A 26399-nucleotide genomic window follows, 5' to 3' on the forward strand; every position below is an offset into this window, starting at 1 on the left:
CGCGACTACGCAGGCCCTAATGCTCGTAGTTCACGTCCTAAAATAACTCGCCCAGCTATTGAGGTAGAGAACTTTTCTTTGCCATAAGCTCTGATCCAAATGGTAATGCAAAACCAGTTTGGAGGTGGAGCTCATGAAGATCCTAATGCCCATATTGATCAGTTCTTGGAATTCTGTGAGACAGTGAGGATTAATGGGGCTTTTGAAGATGCTATTTGTCTCCACATGTTTCCATATTCCCTTAGAGACAAAGCTAAGATGTGGCTAAGGAATCAAAATGCTGAAATTCAAGCAACATGACGAACTTTGGAGGAGGCTTTTCTCAACAAATACTTTCCTCCTTCCAAAACTGTGCACTATAGGCACCTCATCCAGAACTTCAGTCAAAAGGATGGGGAGTCAATTGTTGAAGCTTGGAAAATATTAAATGAGTTGATTGAAGCTTGCCCTCATCATGGTATTCCACCTTGGATGCTGGTTCAGAACTTTTACAGTGGGCTAGACTTTCCATCACAACAACTATTGGCCTCTTCAGTAGCTGGTGCCTTTATGTGCAAATGAATTTATGTTGCTTCAAAAATCATAGAGAATGTGGTTTCTAATCATCACGAATGGGTGAATGAGAGGAGACACCATCCAAGAAGAGACTCTGGTGCACAATATTCAGGCAATCAAATGGAGAAGGTAGTTTCCACGCTGGAGAACCTTTCTCAAAGGTTTAGAAAGCTAGAAAAGTATCATGCTAATGTTATTGGGTCTACTGCAACATGTGAGGGGTGTGGAGAAAAAGGACATGAGTGGTCTGAATGCAAACACTTCACTGAACCTGAACATGGAGCATTGACTAATGAACAACCTGAATCATGCAACTACTATGACTACAAGGAGAGGAGTGGGCAAAAATTCAACCCACCATACAGGCAGAACAATCCCAACCTTTCTTTGAAGAGCAACAACACTCTGAATCATCAATACTAGGATGGACCAAGTAACAGGAAACCTCCAACAAGGTTTCCACAGGTACAATCTTCTCCTATTGATCCTACTCTTAAAACATTAATGGAAGGTCAAGAAAAATTGCTTGCTAACCAAAATAAATTTCATGAAGAGCAAGTCATGATTAATAAAAGTTTTCAAACATGCTCAATGACTAGAATTCTAAAATATAAAGCCTGACCATCCATGGTATAATGTTGGAAACACAAATTGCCCAACAAGCTAGTAGTCCTAATAGACAAATAGGGATGTTTTCAGGACAGCTAGAAAAAAATCCAAATAATGAACATTCTAAAGTTGTCAAATTAAGGAGTGGAAAGGAACTAAGTGATATTCCTCCAATTAGGAAAAATGCACAAGTGGAAGAGAAACATACTAAGACACAACCCCCTGAAGAGGAGCAAAATTTTGAAAAGATGTCTAAGTATGTAGCTCCACCATCATATGTACCACCAATTCCTTTTCCCTAAATATTAGCAAAGGCAAAATTAGTAAAGAAATTTGGGAAATTTTTTGATATTCTTAAGAAATTATATATCAGCTTACCCTTCATTGAGGCACTGCAAAAGATGCCTGCATACACAAAATTTCTTAAGGATATTTTATCTAAAAAAGAAGATTAGGAGATTATGAAACAATCGCTTTAACTGAAGAGTCTAGTGTTTTAATTAAAAATAAATTACCTCATAAATTAAAAGATCATGGTAGTTTTTCTTTCCCATGTTTAATTGGAAATACTAGTTTTGATCACGCCTTATATGACTTAGGGGCAAGTGTGAGTCTCATGCCCTTATCTATGTTTAAAAAGTTGGAAGTGGGTGAACTAAAACCCACTACTATATCGCTTCAATTAGCAGATAGGTCAGTTAAATTCCCTATAGGCATCTTGGAGGACGTTCCTATCAAAGTTGGGAAATTTTTCATTCCAGCAGATTTTGTAATACTACATATGGAAGAGAATTCACAAATCCCAAACATATTAGGTAGACCCCTTTTTGCTACTGTTGGTGCTATAATTGATGTAAAGAATGGAAATCTATTAAACAACCTTCTCTTGAGGATTCATATTTTAGGGTTGATATGCAGAACCAAGTTGTGAAAGAGGAAGCAACTAGAGTGCAATCTAAGGATCCCTTAGAGAGATGCATAATAGATGGTGATACTTCAGACGTTGATGAGGAAGTGGTTGAGGTTATTGAATTTTTGAATGGAAGCGCAACACTTCCTCACAACCCGCAAGATGAGACCTTGAAGGTAATGCCCAAATCTGAATATTGGGAGGAGGGAAAGCACCTAAAATTGAATTAAAAATACTCCCCTCCACCCTCAGGTATGAATTTCTTGGACCAATTCATCTTATCCAGTTGTTGTTAATGCTAAACTAAATAAATTGGAAATTGAAAAATTGCTAAGGGTTCTAAAAATGCACAGAAAGGTAATAGGATAGATATTGGATGATATAAAAGGTATAAACCCTTCTTTTTGCATGCATAGAATTTTCATGGAACCTAACCATAAAAATTCAATTAAAAACCAGAGGAGACTAAATCCTAATATGAAAGAAGTTGTTAGGAAAGAAGTGCTAAACTTTTAGATGCTGGTATAATATATCCTATATCTAATAGTGAAAGAGTGAGTCAAGTTCATGTGGTTCCTAAAAAGGGAGGATTGACTATTGTGAAAAATGAATTAATACCAACTAGAACAGTCACAGGTTGGAGAATGTGCATTGATTATAGAAAATTAAACCCATCCACAAGGAAAGATCACTTCCCTCTCCCATTCATTGATCAAATGCTTGGAAGGCTTGCTACACATGAATATTTCTGCTATTTAGATGGGTATTCGGGATTTCATCAAATCCCCATTCACACTAAAGACCAACAGAAAACTACTTTCACATGTCCTTATGGCACCTTTGCCTATAGGAGAATGTCTTTTGGGCTATGTAATGCCTAACCACTTTTCAAAGATGCATGACTGCAATATTTCTGATTTTATAGAAAACATAATGGAAGTTTTTATGAATGATTTTTCTGTTTATGGACTTTCATTTGATGATTGCTTAACAAATTTGACAAAAATATTACAGAGATGTGAGGAAGTGAATCTTGTATTAAATTGGGGAAAATGTGACTTCATGATGCGCGAGGGTATTGTGTTGGGGCATTTAATTTCATGAGAAGGGATAGAGGTGGACAGGGCAAATCTTGTAGTAATAGAACATATGCCACCACCAATTAACATAAAAGGTGTTAGGAGTTTCTTAGGCCATGCGGGATTTTACCGGAGATTCATAATAGATTTTTCAAAAATTGCGAAACCCCTTTCTAACCTTTTAATGAAAGATAATGCATTTGATTTTAGTGCTTCTTGTCTACAATCGTTTTGTAGGTTGAAGGAGGCATTGGTCACTGCATCAATATTGCAATCACCAGACTGGAATTTTCCCTTTGAAGTGATGTGTGATGCTAGTGACTATGTTGTGGGAGCAGTGTTGGTCCAAAAGAAGGACAAGAAGATGCATGCAATCTACTATGCAAGCAAAACACTTGATGGAGTTCAAGCCAACTATGCCACCACAGAGAAGGAGCTACTAGCCGTTGTGTTTTCCTTCGAAACATTTAGGTCTTACCTAGTAGGTTCTAAAGTTATTGTCCATACTGATCACTAAACCTTGAGATACTTGATGAGTAAGAAAGAAGCCAAGCCACGTCTCATTCGATGAATTATCCTTCTGCAAGAATTTGATCTAGAGATTGTTGATAGAAAGGGAACGGATAATCCAGTTGTAGATCACTTATCCCGGCTTGAACATCCAAGTGGAGGGGAGGAGGACATACCTATTGATGATTCCTTTCCTGGTGAGAAATTCCTCCTCCTCCACACTATAGAGGCACCTTGGTATGCTGAATTTGTAAACTATTTGGTCAGCAAGATTCTTCCACCTGAAATGACACCGCAACAAAAAAAGAAATTCTTCTCAGATTTGAAGAAGTATATCTGGGATGATCCTTACCTCTATCGACTTTATGCTGATGGTATTTACAGAAGATGTGTTCTAGAAGAAGAAGTGTCAAAGATCCTGAGTTGTTGCCACTCTACCTCTTATGGAGGTCATGCTAGTACTTCAAAAACAATAGCAAATGTATTCCAATGTGATTTCTTTTGGCCACACATATTCAGATATGCAAGGAATTTTGTTCTACCATGTGATTATTGCTAAAGGGTGGAGAACATATCAAAAAGGCATGAAATGCCAATGAACTCCATCCTTGAGGTGGAGATATTTGATGTATAGGGAGTTGACTATATGGGACCTTTTCCTACTTCAAACAACAACAAATATATCTTGGTGGCAATCGATTATGTTTCTAAGTGGGTGGAGGCAATTTCATCTCCACATAATGATGCTAAAACGGTCATAAAACTGTTTACCCATATCATATTTCCAAGGTTTGGGGTCCCGAGGCTGGTTATTAGTGATGGAGGCTCACACTTCATTGAAAGACATTTTGAAAACCTCTTGAAGAAGTATGGTGTTTCTCATCGAGTTGGTACCCCATACCACCCTCAAACAAGTGATCAAGTGGAAGTATCAAATCGTGAGATTAAGAGCATATTGGAGAAGACAGTGTCTAGGAGCAGGAAAGATTAGTCCTCAAAGCTTGATGATGCTTTATGGGCTTACCATACAACATATAAAAAACCTATTGGTATGTCACCATTCAGGTTAATTTATGTTAAGCATTGCCACCTTCCATTGGAACTAGAGCATACGGCGTATTGGGCAGTCAAATTGCTAAACTTTGATCTGAAAGTTGCTGAAGAAAAGAGGAAATTCCAACTACAAGAGTTGGAAGAACTGAGGTTGGATGCTTATGAGAATGCTCGTACTTACAAAGAAAGAACAAAAAGATGGCATGACAAACACATACTCCGTTGAGAATTCCAAGTAGGGGAACTAGTTCTCTTATTCAACTCCAGATTGAGGCTCTTTCTAGGGAAGCTAAAGTCTATATGGTTAGGTTCATTCAGAGTCACCAAGGTTTACCCTTATGGAATAGTTGAGATATGGAATGAGGAAGGGGGAAACTTCAAGGTGAATGGCCAATGTTTGAAGCATTATCTAGCAGATGAGCGACTGGAGAAACAAACAAACATAACCATCTTGGATCCTACATGAGCTACACAGATCAACCGTCAAGCTAATGACGTTAAACGACGTTTTGTGGGAGGCAACCCACGCTAGAGGTACATTTTTAAATTCATTAATTTTAGTGTCAACTTTAGTGCCTCCCTGAGTTTGGAGCCTTTGTAGGGGGTGTATATAGTGTCGGCCACAAAAAAATGGTGTTGTTGCCTAGGATATTTGCACCTAGTCCATTTAGGACATATGGCCATTTAGGACATTTTTCTGTTCTTTTGTAGGTACTTCTACTACACCCAATGAAGCCAACCACTTATAATTGGCACATGAGTTAAGGACACTTCATGCCTAACCCGTGAGTTTTCTTTTTCTTTCTCTTATTGTTTAGATTTTTACATTGGGGACAATGTAAATTTTTAAGCTTGAGGGGTTTTGCATTTAGATAGTTGATTCATTTCATATATACCATATAGATTTTAAATTTTTTAGGTTGAATATTCATATTATCATGCATTATCAGATGTCTCATATATCATCTATCCTCTGGTTTGTTCTATGTGTTGTCTATCTACTTTAAATGAAAAAGTATGCATGAATGATGATTGTTGATCTATGACCCTCATTGAAGAAAAAATTGTTGATAGAATAATAACATGAAAGACATTAGATTTGACAATTGTGAATTAAATTTGGTTAAATAAAGGTCTTTGTTTCATAACTTTTGCTGAATGTACCAAATGTGAGAATCTTGGGCCAAACACAGTAAGGGTTCTGATTGGAATTGACAATTACATAAAAAAAAACCCTTTTTTTTTCTTTCATGAGTGCATAATTTTCTATGATTGTATATTCTAGAAATTAATTCGTAATTGTTGCAAGATTGAAGTCTGTATGTATGCGTTAAAATGATAGAGGCAATTAGGACTTTTTCTTTTGACCATCAACCACTTGCTATAAACATCAAAAACTCATTAATTGTCCACTTTTGAGCCTGAACTTTAATGATTTTCTATAGCTACTCAAATGGGGGTTTGGGGTAATTTATGATGTTTGGTTGAAGCAATGAGAAAGGTAAAAAGGTCATGTATGATGAAAGAATACATAAAAAGGTGAAGAAGAAAATAAATAATTCATCCCTTCTCTTTTAGAAAATCTCAACAAAAAAAAGAAAACAAAAGGAAAAAAGGAAAGAAAAACAGGAAAAAAGGAGAAAAAAAGAAGAAATACAAAGTATACTAAAAGAGAAGGGATTGGAAAAAAGTATGTTGTAAGGAGAAAGGTTGATTGGAAAACTGTCATATGTTAAAGTAAGGCCTATCAAGATAATCTCAATGCTTCAATCAGATGTCTAAAATATTTAAATAATTTAGGAAACATTTGTAAGCCTTTTGAATTATCCTTTCTTTGACTATCCCACATTAAATCATTCACCTTGACCCCATTACAACCATTTAAAGACCTCTTGATTTTTGCATGCATTCAAATACAGTCAGTGGAGATTTGGTCTATAATCAAGTCTATGGTAATTTACTTTCAAGAAATGTTTTCAGCGAAACACTATGACCCTTAAACACATGAGAGTGATGAGAGAAGAGTGACCCTAATTCAGGCAATTGTTATGACTTAAGGACTTAGCTTGAATTAAATTTGTTTATGATTGTCTTCTCTTGATGTCTCGATTGTTTCAAAATAAACATGAGATTGCTTGCTATTTTGGGTCATAGTTTTTATATCGTCATTCACACATGATTGTGAAAGTTAGACATAATACTTGCTTGAGGACAAGTAAGAGATAAGCTTGAGGGGATTTAATAAATGTGAAATTATACTACATTTGCATTGCATTTTAGGACATAATTAGGATTTAGGATTGTTTTTAGCTTTTATTTCTCTTTGTTTGGGTTGAGCATGTGTTTTTAGTTATGTTGTGCAGTTTAGATGGATCAAAATAAAAAAGAGTAGATATTGGGTGCAAGAAGATTGAATTCAGTGTTGAGGCTATGCGAAGAACATTTGATGGACCAAAAGAAGTCATAAGTGTTATATTAGCCCAGTATTTTGTAATTAGGATAAATAAGAGTTCTCCCTCAAGGATTTTACACTATTTTTTACATTACAATTCTCTAATTTAGAATTTGGGATTCTCTTCTACATCATGAGTGAGTAATTCCCTTTGTTTCTAGGATTGGGGCTATGCCCTTTTACATTCAATAAATACTTGTTCTCACTGGGTTTTATTCGTGTGAGTTGTCTGCCCAACAAATTACACCTCTTAGATACATTGGGGAAGGACCGTGAGGTGAACCCAACTATTCGACCATTCAGTTATTCAAACTAGAATCCTAATTCACGAGAGTAGGATTCTCGGGGGTGTCTGGAATTCACCTTGGGTTGCTACGAAGCGATTGGATAGAAAGATCCAAGTAAATGATTTGATTGATAATCGTACCACAAGAGTAGGTGCGACTTCAATTGAGTACATGTGTCGTAGCTCGAGAGAGGATGACACATATCAAAGAGCAATTCACCCTCATAACTTAAAGTTCATGAAAAGGATCAAAACAAGGATTTGCGAGTGTAAAGACGTTAACCCTTATCCTGAGAACTCTTCCTAAATTAGATTTCAATCCCTTTTGATTATTTTCATAATTATTCTTGGCAATTGTTCTAAATTCAATTTTATTCCTTATTTGAGTTAAATATAAATTAATTGTTATAATTAAAGGAGTTTTCTAGTCCTCGTGTGAACGATATTTTATTACTTGACGACATACTCGTGCACTTGCAATTTGCCCTATCATGTATGTAGGGACCAATTTCACTAGTAAGTAAAGTTTAAGAATTAATTATGAAGAAAAAATAGTTTATGATGTCTAGCTATAAAAGATATAGTCTTTTCCCGTAAATAAATAAACAATAAAACCCTCCTATACTCAACCATTAATCTTGAATGAGATAACCATCCTCCTATACATTTTGTCCAACCCATAAGCACATATATGAAGAGAAAAAAAGGAATAGTGAGAAGAAGATATAGTTTGTATAATTTTACTAAAATTTAGGGGTATTAGTGTAATTTACTCTAATTATAATTATAGTGTTATATTGTTAATTCATAATTGTAATATCATATTAATTCATAAATGTGAGTGTTTTGTTGTTAAATAGTGATGTTATATTGTTAAGCATTGATGTGATGTTATATTGTTAGTAGTGATGTAATCTTATGTCGTTAATTCATATGTGTAATATAATATTATGTTGATTCAATAATTCTTACTAAATCAATTTTATATCGTAACGTTCAAGTAATGACTTTGTTTTTTATGTTTGTTTGAGTAAAATAAGTTGTGTTTAATTATCAATTTAAAATGTGTTAAAATTATAAATTATGTTTTATTATTTTTTTCTCTTGTTGATTACCTAAATAACATATGAGATTTTAGGTAACAAACACATAATTACTTAAATTAATCACAATAATTTTTACTATCTTTTAAATTTGTGGGTACCCATAAATCTGCGAGTATCAGCACGAATCTGGAGCGGGTCTAAGCCCAAAAACATGGTGATTTTAGGTAATGCATTACCCAAACTTATTGTCATCCCTAATTACTACTCAAAGTTGCATATAGAATTGGCACCGTGCATCTCACAATTGAAATAGCCATATAAATTGCATATAGAATTGGCACCGTGCATCTCACAATTGCATATAGAATTGAAAAAGCATATTAAGAAGTAATGTAGTTAGGATATTCATAGCTGATTTTATACCATACAGCAAACCAATCTTTATATATGTAATAAATAATTTAAAAGTATAAATATATATAATTAATTATCTAATAATACTGAACATGAAACACAATTATCATCAATTGTTTTGTTATTTAATGGTATATATTTACAGTATAACAATATTTATAGAGTTGTTATTTGTGTTGTATTAGTGTGAATCTTCTATGAGTCAGAGTTTATCAATTCATTAAGTACCAGTAAGAATGAATCTCCAGTTTGAAGATGATAATAAGTTATTTGAATAGTGACAAAATATCAATATATGAATTCTCTAGTAATTTCTTTATGGAGTTTGATTGAGTTTTTGTGTTACCTAATAATGGATTGATGGAGAAACCTTGTTCATTCCCTTCCTATTTTCTTGTCCACCTCTTGGTTGTTAGGGTTTCCTTTTCTTTCTTTTTTAAATAATGGGTTCATCTCCTTACTCTTATATATAAACTAACCTGATCTCTTATTTAATATAAAGTAAAAACTCTATCTATTTTATTCTCTTAATTAATTAATTATGCTATTCAAATCCTAATATATTTTAAAAAACTACACAATTTATTTAACTAACGAGCACATAAAACAATAGAACACTCGTCTCATACAAGCTCAAAATCATACACATTAATTAACAATAATTCAATTTATTATTATTAGTGTGTTGATAAGCACTCTTGTGCCTATCAACCTACTTTTCTATTGTTTAGAACGTGAAGTTTACATGTTACAAATGTCAAATATGATATAATATGTTAATCTAAATGTTCCAATAGTCTCAACTGCAACCCTTTTCCCATTGCCGACAAAGATGAATCTCTCATCATCACTTGGTTGTCGGCTCCACATGCAACCCTGCGTAGTGATACTAATGTGAGTAGTAGCACTCAAATCTATCCACCAAGTATCATTGGGTACAAAAGTCAAATTAATTTCATAACAAACAAGATTTAGAAATTTACCCTTCTTTATACACCATGAGGCATATTTAGGACACTCTTTCTTCATGTATCATTGCTTCTTACAAAAGTAACATGTAAATTCCTCATACTCTTCAATTTCTTTTGCTGAGAAGATCCTTTCGCAACATCCTTATTACTCTTCCTTTTCTTATTTTGATGGGTCATAGCCAAGTGAGCAATTTCAGTCTTATCTCTCTGCAGCCTCTCTTCCTCTTGCACACAAGGATATATAAGCTCATTAAGGGATCATTTATCCTTCTGAGTTATAACTTACTTTAAATTTCCCAAAGTGTGCATGAAGAGATATCAAAACCAAGTGCACGAGCAGATCATTACCAAGCTCTAACTTAAGTGACTTAAGTTTTGATGTGAGATTAGACATCTCCATAATGTACTCCCTTATGTTCCATTTACCTTTATACTTCGTGGAGATGAGCTTAGCCAAAAGGCTACTCGTCTCCGCCTTTTCATTCTTGGCAAAGAATTGTTCTGTTTATTCAAGGAACTTCCTTGCACTTTCACCCTCAGATATAGAGCCCCGAAACGCATCTGGAATAGAGCGCTTCATGATCATCAGTCATATTCGGTTAGAGCGTTCCCATTTCTCAATTTTAGCCTCATCGAGGTTTTCCGTAGTAGAAATGGATTTCTCCACACGAAGTGCAAGATCCAAATCCATACAGCCAATAATAATTTCTACGGCTTCCTTCCAAACCTTAAAGTTTGTCTGAATGGGATGTTAATGATTTGAGCAGAAAAATTTGCAACAGTGGTAGAAGACACTGAATCCAGAGAACAAAGAATTAATAACATGTTCAAATCTAATCAAATAAGTCATGTAATATATAAAAAAACAAGACATGTTCACATAATAGACTCATCACAAGATACCTAGCACAACATCAATTTCTAGTCTTTGGACAGATAAATTAATTGTAAGTGGTACTCTCAATGTAATGATCAAATATTAACAATTAATTATGTCAAACAATAGCCTTTCTTTGGAGTGACTATTATTCACATGGAAAAAAAACATTATAATTGTTACATATTTATCATGACATGTATGTTATTATTTGGCCAAATTGTGTCTTCCTTTGGGCCGAACATAATTCGCATAAATAATCTCACACTCATATGTGCAATTTCAATTAATTTCCACAACAGATGTTACTTTGACAACATATTGCATCAATTAATTGAAAATAATTATCAGACAAAAGAATAAACAATACGGGCCCATTGCAAAAGTTTAATCTTGGAATTAAAACCTTCATATTTGATATCTTTTATAATTACCAAATCTAATCCCACAATATAATTTCAAATTAAAACAGTGCAAGCTATTTAAAGAAACAGTGCAAAAAAAACATTTGGATAAAAACACTTGCACTTATGTAATAGCAATATAAGTCACTAAAAGTATGTAACTTTTGATTATATATATATAACATATATGCACATACTGAAATTGTAATATACATATACCATAATATAAGGAAACACTTAACATCATACAAAGGTGCACATGATGTAGTGAAACAAAAGTGCATTTGGGTATATACATAAAAACACATAAATGAGATCATTTGGGTATATTCATGGAAACACGTAAATGAGGCAGTGAAATACAAGTGCGGCTAATGAACTTTAACTCATAACATTAATGCTTAAATACATATAACAGTAATGAGACACTGAAACACGTAAATGCTCAAATATATATAGTGCAGTGTACATAATAGTAATGCAGTATACATGATTCCAAATAAACATATCATCACATAATGAGATTCAACAATGCATATAATGATTTTTATACCCAAATTAAACCCTAAATTCAAAATCTTTATGACATGATAGCGGAAGCATAATATCCTTAAATTAAAATTAGGGTTCATACAAAATTTGGGGAAAACACCTTAATGGAGAATCATAAAAAATTCAGAACCTATGCTCTGATACCACTTGTTGGAATTCCTTATGATTGGTGAAATATCAATCCTAGGATCTTGAATCTCATGATTCTCACACACATATATGAAACAAAAGATGCAGTGTCATACCTGAATCCATGTTCCTGAATGTGCTCTTATGATCTACATTTCTGAAAGAGGTTTTGTGGTATGATGACATTCCTCAACCAAATCCCTGATTCCTCTTGGGACTTGTGTTTTCACTCTGATGGGGAGAGGAGAAAACTGAATTTGATTTGGTGTGTTGGGGACCATAACCTTCCTTATGCATTAACTTATAGGGTTCACATTATCCCCTATGAGTTAACTTGATGGGTATCCACTCATTAAGCTCATATCTGTTATCAGCTTTTAGAAATCTAAGGAGGGTCAATAATTAGATCACTTATAATATAACCCCGGAAATAAATAGGTGATATCATTGTATCAAATATATGATGTCCAACTTAATTATAAATTATAAATTTATAACAATATTTGTATGTGGTTGGTTCATATCAGCTTATATTATTTCTATGTAATTTTTTTTGACTAATATTTGTAAGTTGTATTGATTTTATGAACATGTGATAGTCGAGTAGGTTATGTTTGGTTATTATGTTGTATACACCGTTTATATGACATATGTCTGCAATGAATTTTAATATTTTGATTATTTGTAAAGTACTTATTTCATATAAATATCATCCTCTTAAATATCTTATTATACCATACATGACATCTTGATATAGATAGTCTCTAATATTTCACATATTTACAATAAATTGTTACTTTGTGATCATTTCAATGGGGGAGAAAGATAGTGTCTGTATGCTAAACTTTTCAGGTTTGTATAAAAACTAAAGTTGCTTCTGCATATAACTTAAATAAACTTATCGTGAGGGGTAACACGCTCACTCAAATCAAACATACTCATAGAACATTGAAAAAGTCATGCATTGAAATATTGAAGGATTATTAAGGTACACGGTTTGTAGTCATAAAAAATGGAGAGAAGTAAAATACTATATTGAAAGACTATGAGTGAAAGCATTCAAAAAATTCGTGCAATATATATTTTGATGAAGAAAAAACAAACAAGACTTCATGAAAACAACAAAAACACTAGGATTTACTTTTACATTCTCTTAGAATAAGTTTTATAATGCATTTTATCCTTTAATATGAATGAGTACAGTCCTAAGTCTTCATTAGCCACTCATCTTTTGATTCAACATGTTTAAAATGATTAATAATTGAGATGTTTTTCTGAGTTATTCTCTCTAGATAATCGATTATATAATAATTAAGAAGGAATAATCGATTATTCATCAATTATAACCCAATTATTTGAGTCACTCTAACTGTGAGAATGATTTTTGTAATAGATAATTGATTATCTATTAGTGATATTCGATTATGAGCTTTTGAAAACATAAAATCAAGTATGACATAATGTTACACGTCTTCAAGAAAGTGATTTCTCATTTTGAGATTCCCTTTATCATCTCATTTCCACATTATCTTTGTGTGTTCATTGTCAAGTGATTATTGTTTGATTGAAGAGTATACCCTTTGCAAAGTGTTGTAATTTATGCATAACAAGGTGTATTATTTCTACAACAAAAGAGTTTAGATCTATCTATTCAAAATGATATATAGGAATGGGTGAGAAATGTGTTATCTTCTTACAAGTCAAGACAAAGAAAATTCAAGTAGAGGCCAAGTAAAGTATAATTATAATTGAATCCGGAAACGTGGTTATATTTAACATTTGATTGCATAGTGAAAAGTCCTCAAATCATTAAGAGGGGTTGGATATAGAGTCGGTTGATTAGCATGAACTTGGACAAAATCAAAGTTTCAATTTCATTATCCATTTAATTTTTAATTTTGATTTACCATTTTTTATTGTATTATTATTTGGGTAAGACTCCTCTCTCAACCTCCTTCATTCTAACCATCAAACCATCTTATATTTATCTGTAATCAATTATCAATCAATTTTCAGTTATTCCTATTATATGCAATTGATTAAGAATGAAATTAATTATTATATAATGGATTATCTAGGAGAAACCAATGTGTGCCATTTGAAATAGAGACAAATATGTTTGGTTCAGGAATGAAAGTGGAAGGAAAGAAAATAGAAAGAAAGAAATTAGAAAGAAATTAGAAAGAAAGAAAAGTAGTAGAAAATGAGATGATAATTTTATTGTTTGGTATGATTGGAAATAAAAGGAAAGAAAATACACATTTATACGTAGTGTATTAAAAATGACATAAGTGTCATCATTACTTATATATATAATTATGTAGTATATCTACTTTTTAAACTTCATATTACATAATTAAATAATTCATTTTTATTAATATTAATATTTTTTAAATAACATATAAACTAAGTTTAAAATAACAATATTTGTTTATAAAATTCAATTAAAATCATTAACATCCTACATCTTTTTCTCACTAATGTGTCTAAAAGAAAATATAACTCATATTTGACAATCACTTTTATATTTCTAATCATCTCACTTTCACAAAGTTGTGTTTTATCTTTCTAATTTATTTATTATTTGTCACTTTGTTAATAATTTTAAGTAATTATGTTTCTTTTTTCTTTTCAATCCATCTTTAGCATACATAATTACTATTTATTTGTGAGCTCAAAAACATCGAAAATAAAATTAAGTTAACTAATTTCATATAAAAATAAATATATAAACAAAGAAATTTACTGAATTATGTCTATATTCACCTAGATTATTGTTCTTTCACTTCATGGTGGAAGGGCAAATTTGGAATTTTAGGTGATTTTTCTTCCTTCTTTTATTTTCTTCCCAAACTATGGAGAAAACTTTTTGTGGGACCCACACATAGTTGTTATTTCCTCCTTATTTAATGTTGAACTAAAGGGTGAAATGATATTTTCCACCATTTTTCTTTCCTCCCCTTTTCTTTCCCCTTGTTTTCCATGTAACCAAACATAGTGGTAATGTTACAACTATTCAATCCCTAGGAATATTTTAAGATCTTGTTTACCATGGAGAGAGGAGAGAAGTGATATTGTAATAGGGATTGGTGCTTCACTTAGTACAAATGATATGATATGTTTGTCATCCCATATATGTTAGTTATAGATACTCAATTTAGTCTGATTCTAAAATGAAATAGAACCAAAGTGATTTGTTTCCATTTCCAAATTTAAGCGAATTTTAGGAATGTAGTTTTTTGGATTGATTATTAGATCATTTTTGACTGGTTTTGTTTTCTACACTCTTAATTTTTAAGCATCACATCTATGAAGATTTGTTAGAAACACATTTTTCCTACCAATATTTATTAATATATTAAAATAGCAATTCGTTATTCATTTCCTAAACAATATCAAAACGAATATTGATATTATTTGTTGTATAAGACTCCTGTGGATTCTATAGTTCGATTCCTGAGAGCGATACTTATTGAAAGAAACAATCACAAATTCCGAAAAGGATTAATTCCTTAATTAAAAAGGTGACAAATACACTTGATAGTACCCAAAAAATGTATGTTTAGTCATGTGTCACCCATGCCTCCGGACATTTCTATTGGGCAATGCTGGCGGTCCGCGGACATGACATAAGTAAAAAAATAAGAAAAATTAAAAAACATGATATGATGTAATTTATTGCTTAAAAAAATTGTGATGTAATATAATTTGTTCAATTAAAATATCAAAGCATTTAAAAAAAAAAATCTCTTCAACCACTTTTGTCCGTTAAAACAACGTGAGTATGCCCGTGCCCACTTCAATTTTGTAAGCATTTGTGGTCGACCCGTTTTGCCACATCTATTTATTTTTAATCATTATTGATTTTTCTTAAAAAATAATACAAGTAAATTGTGTAAAATATATTAAGCGCATACAAATTTTTTACACTAACATTATATAAATAATATACTCATATCTAAATCATCCATGAACATATTTGTTGTAATGTAAGAACATAATATTAATTATGTATGAGTTTTATATATTATTCATCAATCATGTTTAAATATTATTGATTCTTTAAAAAAAAAATATAAATGAATAGTGAAATATATATTGTATATAAATTTTTACGAGTAAATTGGAAATTACAATCATATATTTTTTCCAAACCAACATAATACAATCACACATTATTTTCCCCAATTATTGGATATCTCTTGCAAAAGTCTATGCTGCAGGCCGCTAGTTATTTTCCCAAGCTGCCCTAATCATGCAATCTATGACCTTTATCCTAAAATATCTTCTCCACCTGTTTCTTTCTAAACCATTGGATCACCCACTCTCTTCATCAACCATTGATCATTCATTCAAGTCACGTGTTGGGTCCACACCTCCATAAAAGGCAATGCCAATTCCTATCCATACCTCAGGCTCGGGAGTCCGAAGCTAAGAACCTGTTCCTTTCCCTTTTTCCATTTTCCACTTTCACATATTTCACTGACTCACTCATTCTCAATACTGATCTTTGCAAGCAAAAGCTTAACATAACTTTGCTGATTCTCTCTGATATAGGTGAGGTGACTATGGTTCATTTTCATGTTGGGCTTTGTCAACTTTATAAATTGCTATGTGATCTTAGAACTAGGATCTTTTCCACTAGCGGATAGGGAAGTTCTATTTTTTATTTTTACTTTTAAGGGTAAAAGTGACGATAGATTTTTTGTAGTGATTAAATCGTCTGTTGTTGAATCATGTTTTTGTGTGTTGATAGGGCTAAAAAGATTAGATTTTTTTACTTGATTTTAGTTTATGTTGCCACCTTACCTTTTAAGCTTCTTTAGTGATCCAGTTCCTATGCTGTGTTAATCTTATGGTTTTGGTTGGATGTGTCATTGTTGACGGGTTTGTTTTTGTTGAAATGCTTGTATTTTATATCAAGGAGATGTTGCTTTTACTAAGCCATGGATGGATCATATACTTGTAATCTCAACTTGTTGTATGAATATATCATTGTGGAGTTTCACTGGGTGAATTTGATTTTGTGGTCTGTTTGTTATTCCATTTTCTTTCATAAGCTCATAAAGCTATGATGTTATTTAGATCTTCCCTGCAAGAAATTGATCTGAAGAATTCTAAATAACTAACATGCTTAGATTTGGAATCAGGGTTTTGTAGTATTATATTATATATTCTTGAATTGGTGAATATCAACTTTCTATGTCTCTCTTTTGTGGTGGTTAGGCCTTAATGATGGGATAGATAACACTTTGATAGATTTTAGGAATAGAAATAGCTACACAGTTAGAGATTATATTGATAGAATGGCTTAGACCCTTGAACCGGACCTTCGATCTCTGTACTATAATCTAGTCCTTGAGTTGATTGCTTAGGTTTTATGAGATGACATAATAACATTTTTCATCAATTAGCTCAAGACATCGCCCTTTCTCTTCTTCTTTTTTTCTCTAAGAGGAAATGGTGTGATATGATGTAGATGGGGTTTAATTGTAGTAATGAATTTTTTTGTAGTACATGACTACATTGTCTTACACTGACTGATTTTAGGTGCTGTGCACAATTCTAAAGTATAATTGGCTCACAAGATCCGATGGCATTAGTATCTGGAAGAAGTTCCGCATTGAATCCAAATGCCCCTCTCTTCATACCTGCTGCTCTTCGTCAGGTGGAGGACTTTTCGCCTCAGTGGTGGGAACTAGTGAAATCTTCGACATGGTTTCATGACTATTGGTTGAGCCAGCGTAATGTGGAAGATTTTGAAGGAAGTTTTAACAATACTTCAGTTGATGATATTGAGAATATGCTGCCGGAAAATTTTGATCTAGGGATTGAAGAAGATTTCAATTTTCTAGAAAATGAGTTTGAGCACTTGGTGCTGTTTTCTGAAGCTCAAGATTACCAAGTTCAGGCTGATCCTAATGACGGAAAAGGGCCTCTTCGTGGTAATCATTGAAGCTAATTTATTGGATGATATAAACTTTTTGAATGTTTCTATATATCTTAACATCCATCTGATTAACTAACCTATTTAATATGAGGTCATTTTTGTTTCATGTTTGAAAAGGTGAGTTTGTTTCAATTGTAAGGTGTTAGTTGTGTTTGAGTAAGAAAACTAGAAAATAAGACATCTAAAATTTGTATGGACATATCTGAAAGATTCAATGGTGAAATTTATATTCCCCTTGTCTATGTGTTTTTATTACTTATCTACATGTTTGTGGAGAACAAACCTTAACCTTTAGGCTTAGCATAATTTTCATTCCTAATGCTTTGAGTAGTGTGTGTAGCATTGAAGTTCTAGATTTATTATATCAATTGAATGGACCTTTCCTTTTCTATGACTTGCATTTTTCAGCTCACCATTATCATAACAGAGTATATATAATTGTCTCATGTTTTCTGAACAAGGTGTTCACATGGACGCTAAAGCACTTCTGGAGAAGCTGACACCAAAATCACCGAAGGAAAGGCATCCCAAGTCTTCAGTTGGGTCTGCAAAGCACCTTGAGAAGCCAGCATTGCATGCGAACATTAAGCGTGCACTTCAACGAATTCAACAACCTCGTTGAATGAAACTTTGAGCTCATAGTGATAGCTTTGCTGGAGCTGCAACTTGGTAACTAGATTATGAGATCTCTGATGAAGTAAATTTTGTTACATAGAAGGTGCAGTGCCTTTGTAGTTTGTATGGACCATTGGTAGGCGAGACTTTGAGTTTGACCAGCCAAAACCCTTGAGAGTCTATTTGTGCATTGTGTTTTGGAGGAGAGGAAGGGGAAAAGAAGGTTTTATAGTCATTTCACAAGTGTATTTATGGCTTTGAAGCCTTCATTTTCCTTTTCTTCCCATCTAAAACTCAAATCGCAGATAAACCCTTGAGTGTCTATGGGTGGTCAATCTTATTTTATGTCACCTTCAAATAAATGTTAAATGGCATAAGAACTTTCTGCTCATTGTAGCAATCAGGGTGAACTTTTCAAATATGTTGACATTTGGAATGAAAATGGTTGAGTAGTTGCTTTTTGCTTATGCAAATTCCTATCCTTTGTATGGCTAAGCCAAATTTGGCTTACAATATTCCGACTATAAAAAATGGAACCGTATTGAGGTGGATGTGTGCGGGGAATATGTTCACGTGTTGTTCGTAGAAGTATACTTAAACTTAGTAGATAATGTGATGACGGAGCAATATCTTGATGCTTAAGAAACATGGATTGTGCTAAACAATAAGCAAAAGGAAGGTATTGATAGCTCAATCTTAGAGCCACCCAATTGCCAAGTAAGGATGACAATTGGTGCCCAGTGGGTACCTTTGGCTAATCTCCTCAATAGGTGTATTGCGAAAATGTTGCGAAAGCGTAAAATGAAATTTGTGGATATTTCTCATTGAAAATTGAAATGATACAAGAGAGTGTTGTTTATATACAATGCCTTGTAAAGCAAGCAATGCAACTAACCTAACTAACTCTCTAACAAGCTAGTAAATACATGTTGTAAAACAATTCAACATAAATGTGTAAAACATGTCAAACGTGTTAATTACAATAATTTTTCAACCAATGCTTCACTTGATTTTCTAACCAATTAATCGATTAACAGTTGTGTTAATCGATTAACAGTTGTGTTAATCGATTAATACTTACTCAGTTAATTGATTAATTGTTATTGCTGCTTCTTGTTTTCATGGTGATTTTGTTTTCCAATAGCCCTCCTCAAGCTGGAGGGTAAATGTTAATGACTTCATCTTGATAATTTGATTTGATAACAATGTGATGGATCAGAATCTCGATCCTGATGTGATTAGATTTTTTTAATCGCTTGATTATTTTCCGGGTCAAAATCTTTCCATATTCCCATGGTTTTTCCATGGTTTTACATTGTTGAAGCTTCCTTGGTTGCTCTTGATCATATTATTCACTTTCTTGGTGTGAATTTCATACATTTTCTTGACAACATTTTAATCTTCCCTTTACAAATATGATTTTGAAAACAGGTTATAACAATCTTCAAAGCATGATCACAATCTTGCATGATACTAATACCTTATTTGAATCTTGCATCGCAATCTGGTGGCTACAATATTGAATGTGAGTTTCCAAATCGGTTGTCTGTTTTTGCAACTCTAGTACATGTCCCTTTTCATACTCATGATCATCCTCTTTCACTTTTAGTTCTTTCTGCACATTATCAAGATACCCTTACTTTCTTTAAATTGATTCTTCAACTTAATAACCTCCTCTTGTGAGAGCTGAAGTTTGAAGTTGGAACCTTTAAGCTCTTCCTCACCTTTTTTTTATATGAATTTTCTGAGCAACTGACCATAACTTTTGTTCTTTCTCTTTGACAAGATGTGATATGTGTTTCCCTTCCCATCTTGCTCCAGATTAGGTAAATATTCTTTCAGCTTAATACCTTAAGAAAGTACCTTATTATCAGTATTCACATGCCCATATGAAAATTGAGCTTCTGAATCTAAGGATGATGATAAGGAAGTTAATCCAGAGATCTCTTAGCTTCCTCATTTGTCTCTTCTTTCTTCTCCTCTCATTACAAACTTCTCCGCTTCATGTTGAATTGTTGACAATGATTCATTGTCGAATCTTGGAAGAGAAAGATAATAATTATTGTAGAGAATACGCAACGGTGGTGATCAAAACCTCCAAAACGAAGGCTCTGATACCATATTGCAAAAATGTTCGAAAGCGTAAAATGAAATTTGCGGATATTTCTCATTGAAAATTGAAATGATACAAGAGAGTATTGTTTATATACAATGCCTTGTAAAGAAAGCAATACAACTAACCTAACTAACTCTCTAACAAGCTAATAAACACATGTTGTAAAACAATTCAACATGTGTTAAATGTGTAAAACGTGTAAAATATGCCAATTACAATAATTGTTCAACCAATGCTTTACTTGATTTCTAACCAGTTAATCGATTAACAATTATGTTAATTGATTAACACATACTCAGTTAATCGATTAACTATTATTGTTGTTGTCTTGTTTCCATGGTAACTTTGTTCTCCAATAGGATTTGAGTCCATCATTTCGGGTCCAAGTTTGGGATTCTAGACCCATGAGTAATTGATTCTGGAAATTTTAAAACCTGATGTTTAATGAGGCTCGTTTATGTAATGGGATACCACACTGGTAATTCCTAAATCTCATACATATGTCTATATGTATATATAGATATATATACACACATATATATATATATATACATATATATATATATATGTATCTATACATAGTCACAAACCTAATTCCTAGAAATCCTTGCTCCGTAAGAGTCTTTCATACTTTCTAACTACTCTCAGACTTGCTCACGTAGAGTGATGTTGATGAAGGGATCTTATATGTTTCATATGCATTATTGCCTCAAGTTTCCTTTTGAATTATGTTTATTTATATGTCTATATGTACATATAAATATATATATATATATATTATATATATGTATGTATCTATATACAGTCACAAACCTAATTCCTAGAAATCCTTGCTCCCTAAGAGTCTTTCATACTTTCTAACTACTCTCAGACTTGCTCACGTAGAGTGATGTTGATGAAGCGATCTTATATGTTTCATATGCATTATTGCCTCAAGTTTCCTTTTGAATTATGTTTATTTGAGTAAAATGGTTTTTTAATAAACAATTTAAAGTAGTGTACTTGTGTTTGAGTTATGTTTTTTAATTTTTAATATTATTTTTTCTTTTTGATCGCTTCTAAAATTACATTTGGATTATAGAAAAAGTGTGCACAATTACATAAGTTATTTCAATTGTTCTTTAATGTTTTTTGAATCTGAATATCATTGTTGTTAAATAGTTGTTGTAGCGGTGGCAGTTTTTAGCCTATCGCGAATAGCTATTTGAAAAATCTCACCAAATGGCCTTGTCCACCATTTGAATGAAATAGTCGTCAAGGTTGTATGATAATAGAGACCCGATGGCGATAAAGGCGAAAATGATGTGAATGGGCTTTCCTTGGTAGTTTGTTTTGAAAAAAATATCGAAAAAACATAAAAATGGGGAGGACTAGTGATGTTAAGACCTGTACTGAGTGTCCCAAGGAAGTTCGATAAGAGCTTTGGACGATTCTGAATGGAAAAACATAAAGATGTTGAAGCATATCAAACAGTAGTGCGACAGGCTCGAGATGTATTGAGTGATAGTGATGAAGAACACACACTAAATGAAGGACTTGAAGAAACGTCACAAATAACTAATAGTGGTGTTGGGAGGCAATAGAAAAATGAGTTGTGCAATGGGTCCACCAATTAATAGCTCAGATTTGGTATCAAGTTGGTCTACCTTTCAATTTGGTAAAGTTGGGCAGCTTCCGTGAAATCCTTGGAGATGTCGAAAAGTTTGGACCATATTTGTCACCCTCAAGCTACCATGTTATAGGAGTCACACTCCTAGAAATTGAGTTAAAGTACACGAAAGACTTAACGAATGATCATAAGGTGTAGTAGAAGTGTAAGCAGTTCCGCTTTAAATCGCGAAACCGATGGAACTGAGCCAAACCAAACGACAAAATATGGTTCGGTTCGATTTCATGGTTTGGTTCAATTATTTTTTAAGGAACCATTTATGTTCAGTTCGGTTCATGATTTTAAAAATTTAGAACCGTTGGAACCAAAGTGAACCACATATTAAAGAAATAAATATTATGGAATGATTTTATATTATTGTTTAAATTCTTCAATCAATTTTGTTGCTTAAATTAACAATTTTGTGTGAATTTTAGTGTTATATATGTTGTTGAATTATTATTATGTTAATATTATATATGTTATACCATAATTGTTATGCATATATTATTATGTAAGTTATTAATTGTGAATTGTAATGTTATATATGTTACTATTATATGATTTACTATTTAATATATATGTTACTAAATTGTTATGTATGTTACTAATCTTGAATTCTATTGTTATATATGTTGCTAATAGATATATATGCTAATGTGAAGAAGATCTTTACTCCTGACCTTAACACGGTTTTGATGAGGATACCAATATCACCAAAAAGAAGAAAATGAAGAATAATTATGAAGACAAAGAAGACAAAGATGACAAAGCTTCAAGACAAATTAGTCTAAGTCTAAATATGTACCTCTATTTTATACTCTCGAATATACAATAGTAGTAATGCTCAAACTATTTTTTAAGAAAATTGAAACACTTCATGTATAAACAAAACAATTTTTAAAAATAGTATGTAACAAGTTACTATATCTAAGTAACATGTTATATAAGTGAGAAAACTAGTTGCCCAATAAAAACTGGGCAGGGTAATCGATTATTGTATGTGAGTAACAGATTACATAGTTTTAGCAAAGTTGAGTAATCGATTACTCAAGGTTGTAATCGATTACTCTAATTAAATTTTAAATGCCCAGTTGGATAGAGAGTTTGGGTAATTGATTACTCAATGATGTAATCGATTACTAAGAGCTGTTGCATTAGTTTTCAGATTTCAAAATGAATGACTTTCATCCCAAACGAAATGGTTTCATTCCAATCAATTCCTACCCTTTCAAAGAGGTGTTATAGCTGGTTGGAAAGCCTATTTAAAGGAATTGAAACTCAGAATCAAATCTTAACTCTTACACAATATTCTCACAAACTTTCAAACATAATTCTGAAAATTCTCTGAAATATTTACTGCACTTTTTGCAACTTGTTCCTAAACTTTCAAAGTGATTTTTCTGAGTTGCTTGAAGTAAAGTGTTTCAAAGTTTTACAAACTTATAAGAGCATTATTACTTCGTATACAAAGAGTTATCGGATTGCAAGTGATATTACATTCCAAACTTGTAAAGGCAATCTTGTCATTGTTGTAAATTCTTCATTGACATTGCATAATTCTTTCTTTCACAAGGGTGTCATAAGAAATGGGATAGAATCACTTAGAAAGGGTGTTTTCCAAGAGTGACATAATTATTAGTGAGTGAGTAATGTACATAGAGGTCTCGAGGTGAGATATGGTAATTAGAACTCATAATATTTAGTGAAGAAATTGTGCTGCAAGAGTACTCGACGTACGCTTCGGTGGACAAGAAGGTGAACCAATATAAAATCTCGGTGTACTCTCTTCTCCTTTATGCCTTGATTTTTATTTGTTAATTTTCTGCATAATTTTTTCCGCTGCACTAAACTCTTGATTTTGCAAAAAAAGTGGCCCTACTTTTAAGTCAACTAATTCACCCCCTCTTAGTTGCAATCTTAGTCTTACAATTGGCACCAGAGCTATTTTTGAGTAAGTTATTCTCAAATCTGATCATATATCGAAGATGGCCTCAAGATCATTCATAGGAGAAGGTTCCAACATCAACCGCCCTTTAAGCTTTGATGGAGAGTGCTATGACTTTTGGAAAATCAGAATGAAAATCTTCATAGAATCTCAAGACTTGGACATATGGAATACAATTGAAGAAGGACCATATGAACCCTTCACCGTAGTCAACAACGTAAGGGAAGTAAAGCCCAAATCTTCATAGAATGATGAAGATAAAAAGAAGGTGCAATATGATCTCAAAGCAAAGAACATCCTCACTTCAACACTTGGCATTGATGAGTTCTTTAGAATATCAAACTGAAAATTCGCCAAAAGAAATGTGGGATACTCTAGAGACTACACATGAAGGAATTGAGGAGGTAAAAAGGTCGAGACTCAACACTCTATCCCAAGAATATGAAATGTTTCGTATGAAACCTGGAGAGAAAATTATGGATCTTCAAAAGAGGTTTACTCACCTCACGAATCACCTTATTGAACTTGGTAAGGTAATATTGAATAGTGACTTGAACTTGAAGGTTCTAAGATCACTCACCAGAACATGGCAACCAAAGGTAACAACCATTTCTGAAAAGAAAAGTTTATAAAAAATGTCCTTAGCTGCTTTGTTTGGTAAATTGCAGGAACATGAATTAGAACTTGACCAACATGAAGAGCAAGAAAAGAAAAAGAAGAATATCTCTCTCAAGGCGAAAGTAGACAAATACAAATCATCAGAAAATGAATATGAGAAGGAAGAAATGGTAGACATGAGTCTTCTTTTAAAGAAGTTCAACAAGTTCCTTAAAAGAAACAAGGGTGCTAAAACTGGACAAATGAGGAAATTCACCAAGAATAATGACGCCTCTACTTCAAACCAAAACTTCACATGCTTTGAATATGGCAAGCCTGGTCATATGAAGATGGATTGTCCAAACCTGAAAAAGAATTCTTTCAAAGGGAAGAATGAAATGAGGACTAGATGAAGAGCCTATATTCTTGAGAAGACAATGATATTAGTTCCGCCTCTAAATAAGAACATGAAGAATAAACACATCTCTCTTTAATGGCATCTCATTATTCTGTTAATGAAGAGGTAAACAACACTAAACTATATTCTTCTGAATTACAAACTGCATTTAATGACTTGCATGATGAATATGTCAAACTCAGAAAAATGTTTTTAAAACAAAAAACTGAGTTAGATGCATTTAGAAATAAACCCTCATCATCTTCATGACAAAACTACATTACTCTTGAAAATAAAGATTCAACATTAAGTAAAAGATCATTAATGATCAAAGACACTCAACAGAACCAACAGATGTTGGTTCAAGTGGGACATGCTGGGAGAGTTAGCCCCACATACCTGTGGATGTTCCCGGCTCAGACAAGATTGCCTCTAGTATGAGGATACTTATGGGAAACAAAAAAAACGACACTCAACAGACCGAAGAGGTCTTGGCTATTCAAAAAGCCATGTTTCTAAGAAACAAAGTGTCTCAACAAAGATAAACTTTAAAAACAAAGTATCCATGCATTTAAACATAGTAATGATAAATCTAGGATACATAACCATCAACCCACATGTACATATTGTAAATACCATGGGCATACACCAAATACTTGTATGATTGGAAAATATGGTGTACCCCTAGGTCATTATAGATGGGTTGAGAAAGGTATTAACCATGTAGGACCTAAAGAATATTGGGTACCTAATAAAACTTAACATGTTTTGCAAGATAATTTGAGAGCCGCCTACAACTTATGGTACTTGGACAGCGGCTGCTCAAAGAACATGATGAGCGATAGAAATAAGTTCACTGTCCTTACTCCAAGGACAAAATTCTATGTCACATATGGTTATAACAAAAAAGGAAAAATACTTGGAGTTGGTAGAATTGGCAAGCCACCCTCAACAACTATAGAAGGTGTATTGTATGTTGAAGGACTCAAGCACGACCTACTAAACATAAGTCAATTATGTGACAAAGGCTTTCATGTGGCATTCTATACGAATAAGTTATATATATATATATATATATATATATATATTTATATATATATGATTGACATAGATTCCTCTTTACCAAGAACATGTTTAGTTGCTAATGATGATCATGATGCATGGCTTTGGCATAGGAGAATTGCTTATATTCATATGGACCATTTGAATAAACTCATAAAGAAAGATTTAGTTGTTGGTTTACCCAAAATGAAGTTTGTTAAAGACGAACTATGCAGTGCT

The 26399-nt window shown here is 32.8% G+C and overlaps 1 protein-coding gene across 2 annotated transcripts; it reads left to right on the forward strand.

Moving 5' to 3' along the window:
• LOC109347895 (protein EARLY RESPONSIVE TO DEHYDRATION 15-like) lies at positions 16044 to 18950 on the forward strand. Of its 2 annotated transcripts, XM_019588008.1 has the most exons (3): positions 16100 to 16404; positions 17398 to 17792; positions 18259 to 18950. In XM_019588008.1, the coding sequence occupies exons 2-3, from the start codon at positions 17441 to 17443 to the stop codon at positions 18417 to 18419; spliced, it is 513 nt and encodes a 170-aa protein (XP_019443553.1). In that variant the 5' UTR covers positions 16100 to 16404; positions 17398 to 17440; the 3' UTR covers positions 18420 to 18950. The 2 variants fall into 2 exon arrangements, 1 of the variants encoding a protein (XP_019443553.1); XR_002107670.1 differs by lacking the exon at positions 17398 to 17792 and having other exon boundaries at positions 16044 to 16404; positions 18259 to 18370.

This window comes from Lupinus angustifolius, chromosome LG05, assembly GCF_001865875.1.
Source record: "Lupinus angustifolius cultivar Tanjil chromosome LG05, LupAngTanjil_v1.0, whole genome shotgun sequence".
NCBI lineage: Eukaryota > Viridiplantae > Streptophyta > Magnoliopsida > Fabales > Fabaceae > Lupinus > Lupinus angustifolius.

Excerpts from the sequence above, each read along its gene's own strand:
- LOC109347895 (XM_019588008.1), top strand. The coding sequence starts at position 17,441 with ATGGCATTAGTATCTGGAAGAAGTTCCGCATTGAATCCAAATGCCCCT. Across the intron at positions 17,793-18,258 it reads CGGAAAAGGGCCTCTTCGTG|GTGTTCACATGGACGCTAAA; the intron begins GTAATCATTGAA and ends TTTCTGAACAAG.